The sequence below is a fragment of the Etheostoma spectabile genome, chromosome 6 (assembly GCF_008692095.1).
Source record: "Etheostoma spectabile isolate EspeVRDwgs_2016 chromosome 6, UIUC_Espe_1.0, whole genome shotgun sequence".
NCBI classification, from domain to species: Eukaryota; Metazoa; Chordata; class Actinopteri; order Perciformes; family Percidae; genus Etheostoma; species Etheostoma spectabile.
The window spans coordinates 5,005,655-5,013,264 of NC_045738.1; the positions used below are offsets into that span (position 1 = coordinate 5,005,655).

At 40.1% G+C, this 7,610-nt stretch overlaps 2 protein-coding genes across 3 annotated transcripts in view; both read left to right on the forward strand.

Moving 5' to 3' along the window:
* mrs2 (magnesium transporter MRS2) overlaps positions 1 to 7,610 on the forward strand; it is a 29,910-nt gene that overhangs the window by 12,120 nt on the left and 10,180 nt on the right. The gene's annotated exons all lie outside the window — the stretch shown is intronic.
* Positions 165 to 7,610, forward strand: part of LOC116691429 (syndecan-2) — a 10,720-nt gene continuing 3,274 nt past the window's right edge. The window contains exons 1-2 of one of the 2 annotated variants that reach the window (XM_032519038.1): positions 165 to 447; positions 6,157 to 6,289. In XM_032519038.1, the coding sequence (XP_032374929.1) occupies positions 388 to 447; positions 6,157 to 6,289 (193 nt within the window). In that variant the 5' untranslated portion in view covers positions 165 to 387. The remainder of the gene's footprint in view (positions 448 to 6,156; positions 6,290 to 7,610) is intronic. The other variant, XM_032519039.1, reaches the window with a different exon arrangement.

The window sequence follows — 7,610 nt, forward strand, 5'->3', positions numbered from 1 at the left end:
TGTGTGTGTGTGTGTGTGTGTGTTTGTGTGTCTGTGCGTGCACGCGTGTGGGTATGCGCGTGCGTCCATGTATGTGTGTTCATAGTACAGAAACGCCCCCAGCGTCTTCTTCAACTGACGTCACGCCGTGTTGACGTCACCGCGGAGCCACGCTGCACTGCTATGGAGCCAAGCCAAACAACTTTTCCAGAGGAACTATACACCGCAACGCGTCCAGTCGTCCATCAAAGTGCTGAGATTTACCGAAGTAGCAGACAACATCAGCCGAACACGTGACGAGGAATTAGCTTAAACACTTTATTTTGCTTTTGAGTATATATATTTCAGTTATTTTCTTACTATATATTTATTTCTCCTTACTACTGTCGTCTCTTTTTGGAAGTAACGATGAGGAATCTGCGGTTGTTTTTCCTCGTCGGGCTGGCGACTGGGTTTATCAGTGAAAAAGTAAGTAGCTTTTAATTTCGCCTTAATTTAAAATACCGAAAAACTAACGTTATGTATAAAACCTGAATGTAATCCTGCTTAACGACTTTGCGTTTCTTTTAAACCGAGGGGTAAAAAAAACACGAATAAGCCTTTGAGATAGTTGGCCACATTTAGAAAATGCCAGCCTACGCAACGTTTAATTATTTTTGTTTTGTTCTTAATTGTTTTTTTTTCATTCATGCTCTAACGTTACGTTATACCGTTCTAAAGTTAGCTTGTTCAGTATTCTTTTTTTAACATCCTTTACCATCTGGACGTTTTATATAAGTCTGTGCTAAAATATGTCAACATGAAAATAAGCGTTAACTGTTTTTTAAGCATAAGCTAATGGTATCTCCCACGAGGCAACAGTATAGAGCTTTGTTAAACTCCGGCCTGATAGAGGGTTTACTGATATTCAGGCTGTGTGTTCAAGCAAAGTTCAGGCGTCCAGTTGGTGTCAAGTTCACACAGGGCCAAATCTGTTCAGCCTTTATGCCCCCAGCTTTGACATTTAAACCCAAACCTCCTGGCCTCAATTTCCCAGCAACACAGGGCTTGTGTCCGGTTTTAAAATGTCCTTTTTTTGCCAGATGAACCTCTGTATCACAATCTAATGAATATTGAACTGAATGACGAAATCCTGTCTGACAAGTCCAATTCAAATAGCTTTTAATGTTTTGAATTGAATTTGAAGTTGGCCTAAACTATCAACATCTCTCCCTGTCTTTTAGTGTGTGTGTGTGTGTGTGTGAGTTGGAATACACTTGGAAATGGCATGCTAAAACAGAGCTCTGTGCATTGTCACAAGTGCAAAATCTTTCCTGTTTGCATGATTTATTCACTGTAGAAGTCCCAAACGAGAGCTAGGGTACTTCGCCACCTCTCCAGAAATGCATGGCATTTATGATTTATGAACTGTATATAGTGAAAGGGAAACCGCTGAAACCTGAGACTGTCCTGCTCGAAACGTGCCAAGAGGTGCAAGGCAGTAAACACTGGCTAAATACTGAAAGAGTTGTGTGGACAGAGAGAGAATAAATACAGTTGAATGTAATTTTTTCCCCACCCAAGGCCCCATGAGTTTACGCTGAGAACATGTATTATAAACGGATTAGATTACTGGAGCAACAATTTTTGAACTGCTTACTTTTACCATTGTGTAATGTAAGTCATACTCTACTCTACACATGCTTGCATTTCATATTACATATGCATATTATATACTCATATTGCCACTAATACAGACTCCAGGCCTAAATTGCTGGGCGTGAAGGATCAAACTATCTATTTTTCTGAGTGTGGCTGTAGAATTACTGGTTAGTCAGTCAGTGACGTTGCTCACATCCAAAAGATGAATGTTGAAACAGGCTTTTGAGTTTGTGAGCCAGTAGTTGTCATTTTCTGGATGGTTGACTCACAGTGAGTCCCACCGGGCTAGTCCAGGCAGGCATCTTAACTGCGTGGGTTACACACACCCAACCATAGTTGGCAAGAGAAAGCCTCTGACTCTTTATCAATGGTTATTTTCACACTGCTTCTAAAACACACAGATGACAGAAAGACCAAATACAAACATTATTGTAATAATGATAATCTATGAATAGAATGTAAAAGTAGAACTTTGACATACCTAGCTGTGGCGAATTTGTATGTGTTTGTGGCCTACCTGAAGTTTCATGTGCTTGCAGCTTATCAGTAGCGCAGTATTAGTCACAACAACACTGTTGTGTATATGAAGTGAAGACTGTTCACGTCCTGTCTGTCTGACAGCATCTGATTTGCTGCCGGACTGTTTCGATTGCATTTTTGTGACTTTGCTAGTTGTCTGTCTGAAATGTACACGTACAACTAACTGAAACGAGTTAAATAGTAAAACCTGTTTCTTTTATTTTTTACAATGATGAATACCACTTCTTCTTACCAGGCGTTGCCACATGTTGGTGGTTAGGGAAATCTCTCTTATACTGCTCTTTGATCAACCACAAAGCTTTTAATATTTTAAGTTTCTAACTTATGAAAAAGTGTTTGTTTTGTCAAATAGCGTGGGCTAGGACCTTTAGTTTGGGGTCAGCAGATTCAAATAACGGTGATACATATCTCAATTAAGTCCATTATAATATTCTCCTATGTGTAAGACAAGAGGAGATATTGTGTACTTCTATACAATCCTACCGATACTCTGTCCAGGCCAACAGAGTTGTAACAAAAAGGACTTGATTAAGAATCAAGAGCCAAGAATTGGAATTAATATTATAGGCTACTTTTGGCTTTTGTGAAGCCTTTTAGGACGATGACTGCTGTTACCTAATCAGACACATTTGACATTTGTCAAATATTTTATGACTCAGGGCCTTGGTCAAACATACCCCCTCTCTAACACGGCGCTGTGTGCTGCTGCTATCTAGATGGTGATGACAGGTCTGCTGTGTACTTTTGGCTGTTACACAACCTCAGTCTTGACCTGACTGTTCTCTCATTATCATTGACATCCCGCTTATTGGGGAAATATTTTACTATAATAGCCATCCAGCAGACTAAAAAAATATATGGATTTGTTGATTACAAGATTTAATAAAGCACTCCGCCAAACACACTCATACACCCTCCGTATTGCCTGTCTGTAGTGTTTTATCACTGCGACCAGGCTGTTTCCAGAAAACTGTCTTCACTTGGACAAAGCACCGGGATACCAGATTAGGGAAGGGGGGGGGGTGTACGTGTGTGTGTACGTATGTGTACATATGTCTGTTTTCCAGATGTGTGTAACCTCTGACTGACTGACTGAGTCAAGTCTTCCAGTAAGCCCTAAAGCTAACCTCCTTCTAGCAAGAGGGATTGAGCGAGAAAGGAATAGCTGATTTTATTTTGGCCTTTGTGTTACATTTTGTATGTTACATTGTCTGTAAATGTATTTAGAAAACAATTAATCAATTTATTCAATCAACAATAAACAATTCACCAATAAATCTGATAATCAGTCAATTATTAAGCATAAATGGCAAACTTTCTTGGGTTTTCAGCTTCTCAAATGGAGCGTTTTGCTGCTTTTTTCAGAATTGTATTGTACACTAAATATGTTTGAGTTCTGGACTTCTGATTGGACATAAGACATTTTGAAGATGTCACCTTGAGCTGGGAATTTGTGATCTGAATTTGTTAGCACTTCCTGACATCTGATCAACTTCCTTAATAATTGAAAAGAAAACTTCAGATGAATCAATAATAATAATAATAAAATGGCTGCTGCCCTCCTGGGCCTGCTCCCACAGCAGGCATTGGCAAATTATAATTATTATCAGTATGATCATGCACAGACTTTCAGCACAAACTTTGTATAATATGATCTTGAACCTTCATACTAACCTCTGTTTGAGTTCTCTAGTGTTTTCTTCAGAGCACATTATATATTGTAATTCTAAAATGAGTTTCTAAAGTTTTAGTTTTACACATATGAAGAGTGGAATGTATACCAGTGAAACACAGTGAGCTGCTTTGAACATCAGTTGGATAATTTTTCTCTATGATTTGGACATCTACCACATTGTCATATTTATTGATATCAGAATATATCCTAAATAATGGTGATAATGATTGCAGCCATACTGCCTAGCCCTATATCACTGTGTAAATGAGGGATTCTGTTTAACGTACATGTACATGGTGGAGGGGTGCGTTTGGCAGTTCATCAGTTCAGCAGCACTTGATTTCTGTTACAGAAATAGCATTAGTAGTTGTTGTTGTTGTTGTGGCCTTTATAAAGGAATCCTGCTCATTTCAGTGTGTACATTTGTGTGTCTCCTTCACTGGGACTGTCCAATCAGTGTAGACATGAGCATGAGCTCTCTTTCAAAGAGACAAAACAATCTAGTTTGTGTCCAACCTGGAGCTGTGAGTTTGACAGTAAATATAAGACAGCTCTAATTCTCTTTGGTCATCCACATTAATTAAATAAAAACAAAGTTATTTTTAAGAGAAGTGAAATGTGTGTATGTGTGTGTGTGTGTGTGTGGTGGGGGGGGGGCACAGCATCTGCTATTGTAATCCCCGCTTGAAGCCAGCATGCGAGAGCCCCTTCTGCTAGTCAGCCCTGGCACTGCGAGACTCTGCTGTCTTGTGTAAATGGATGGTTTTCTGTTTGGCCTGTTTTGCCACAATTTGAACACAAAATCTGGTTTCATCTTAAAACGCTTTTTTGCATCTCTGTTAGCTCGAATAATATATGATATGTCAGGAGTCACAAATAAAAGTATGTTCAAAAGTTATTATGCCTTGATCTACTGTAGTTTATTGATACCAAAAATATGTTCCCAAGCAGAACAAAGTGTCTGGCATTGAAAGGCTAGTATTTGTAAAAAATAGTGTGAATATTTATTGCACTAAACGATCCTCCTCCTACAGTATGTCACCAGCACCTGTTTCAAGAAAAAAACATACACTACTGTCTCTGTCTCTCTTCTTTCCTTCCAGTCTCCCTTGTTTCTCCCTCTCTCAAGCACCTGTGTTTTGGAAGCATAGTATCACCTTCAACATATTTCATGTCTCAATGGCTGTGTGTGTGTGGCTGGTGTGTGTGTGTGTGTGTGGGTGTGTGTGTTGGTGTGTGTGTGTTGTGGGGTGTGTGTTGTGTTTTGGTGGTGTGTGTGTGTGTGTGTTTTTGTGTGTGGGTGTGGTGTGTGTGTGGTGTGTTGTGGTGTGTGTGTGTGTGTGTGTTGGTTGTGTTTTGTGTGTGTGTGTTTGTGTGTGTGTGTGTGTGTGTTTGTGTGTGTGTGGTGTGTGTGTGTGTGTGTGTGTGTTGTGTGTGTGTGTGTGTTGTGTGTGTGTGTGTTCTGTGTGTTTCTGTGTTTGTGTGTGTGTTTCTGTGTGTGTGTTTGTTCTGTTTTCGGTGTTGTTGGTGTGTGTGTGTGTGTTCGTGTGTGTGTTGTGTGTGTGTGTGTGTGTGTGTGTTTCTGCCGTGTGTGGTGTGTGTGTGTGTGTGTCTTTGTCTACATCTGCCTAGCCATTCCTCTTTTTTTTAATTTTTTTTATTTAAGACCCATTATCAGGTTGCTTTTCTTTTTATTAATGTGTTTTTCTAGTCTTCCCAAGCCGTTTATATTAACATCTTTCTGAAGTTATCGCAGCTTGTTTTATTCTTCAGACCCAGAGACAGTCAAATTTCAGCAAGCTGATGAAAACCTTAATTAATAAATCAATTCCAGCACCTCATCGTTTTGGTTGGAGTCTACTTTCTAATGTCAGACTAAGCTTTAGATGACAGGACAAGTAGGGTTTTGGTTTTCATCAGACTCCTATGTGTAGTGTTTGGGTTAGTGGGAGGTTTTCCTACATAACATGAAGCATTTTTTCCCCATGTGTATGCCCAGTTGTCTGTTCTGTGTGTCGCCTTTGAAGCTGCTGTATCTCTCCCTCCTCCTCTGAAATACACTTAGATCTTTGCTGTCTGGCGCTGTGAAGTGTCACAAATTACTGCCACAACACATAAAACTTCCATCTACTGCATCCATCTACTGTACATGCACCAGTATGGATGCAGTACACACTATGGTTAAACTGACCAACACCAGTGAATATTTGGCTAGCATAGGTCATTGGCTGGGAACAGTATTGTCTTATAAAGGAGATCTATGTGTCTCCTCGTCTTTTTCTTTCTTGAATCATAATCTGTTTTTTTTATCTCTTTTCCAGCTCTTTGTCTCCTCCCAGACACTATTTCCCACAACAGATGACATCTACCTGGAGGGCCTAATGTCAGGTGACCTCCCTATAGATGATGAAGATGGTGATGATGGCGGCTCAGGCTCTGGATCCGGAGCCTTTGGTAAGGAGACCACTTTAACCACGGTCTTTGTTTTATAATTGTTTTGCTTCGTTAATTTTAATCAATGGAAATCATAAAACCAGAAGAGAGAGAGATTAGACATTGATTGTTACCTATATCACTGTATTGGAGAGAGAGAGAGAGAGAGAGAGAGAGAAGGGAGAGATGAGAGCGAGGGATCGGAGAGGAGGGAGAGGGAGACGAGAGAGAGAGGAGGAGAGAGGAGAGGAGAGAGGGAGGAGGAGAGAGAGGAGAGAGAGAGAGAGCGATGAGAGAGAGAGAGGAGGAGAGAGGGAGGAGAGGAGGAGAGAGAGGGAGAGAGAGAGAGAGGAGAGGAGAGAGAGAGAGGGAGGAGAGAGAGGGAGAGAGAGAGAGAGGAGAGAGGAGAGAGAGAGAGAGAGAGAGAGGAGAGAGAGGAGGAAGAGAGGAGAGATGAGGAAGAGGAGAGAGAGAGAGAGAGAGAGAGAGAGAGAGAGAGAGGAGAGAGAGGAGAGAGAGAGGATGAGAGAGAGATGGGAGAGGAAGAGAGAGCAGGGAAGAGAAGACATTGATGACATTGATTGTTGCCTATCTCAATGTATGGTAAACACTGATTTTGGTTGCAACATCACATCCTTTGTTTCAGCAGTTGATAAATGAAGGGTTCTAGAATACATCACCATTTTTGTTGAATGAAGTTACCACAAAGTCATAATTTGTTTTTCTTCAGTCCGGGGCCCTGTTAGTCTTAAAAGGATTTTGGGAAACCGGGACCATGTTTTTGTCTTAAAATTCAAATTTCCTTACAGAAAGTTAAACAGTTTTCTAATCTGCTCATTTGCAAATGTCAGACAAATGAGCCCTACATGTTGGGTAGACACAAGTGCTTAGTATATTCAGATACAGAAGCACTCACTCACTGTGTGCCAGATGTTTGACCTGAGGTAATGTTGAGTTTACCAGGTGAGATTTTATTGAGACAGATACTCTCTGCCTCATTATCCATGACTCACCCCTATGCCCACAGTGAGTAATGTTTCGGAGCATTTAGCGAGGTCACAATAAAAACTATGTGGTTAGGTGAATTTCAGCAAGATATAAAACTCCCAGATTGAATTCCAATACCGGGTGGAAAAGGAACTGGTTAATTAACATATCAATGTCACATTTTAATATTGCATCATTATCCGATTCAAACCATTTATCTACAAAATGTCAACTTTGAGTTGAGAAGAATGTTTTTCAGATATTTAGATTACAATGATATGTATGTATCTTATGAACTAGTAGAATATTCCTAACCCTTAAAGTAACTCTTAATCCTGAACTTAAAAAAAAAAAA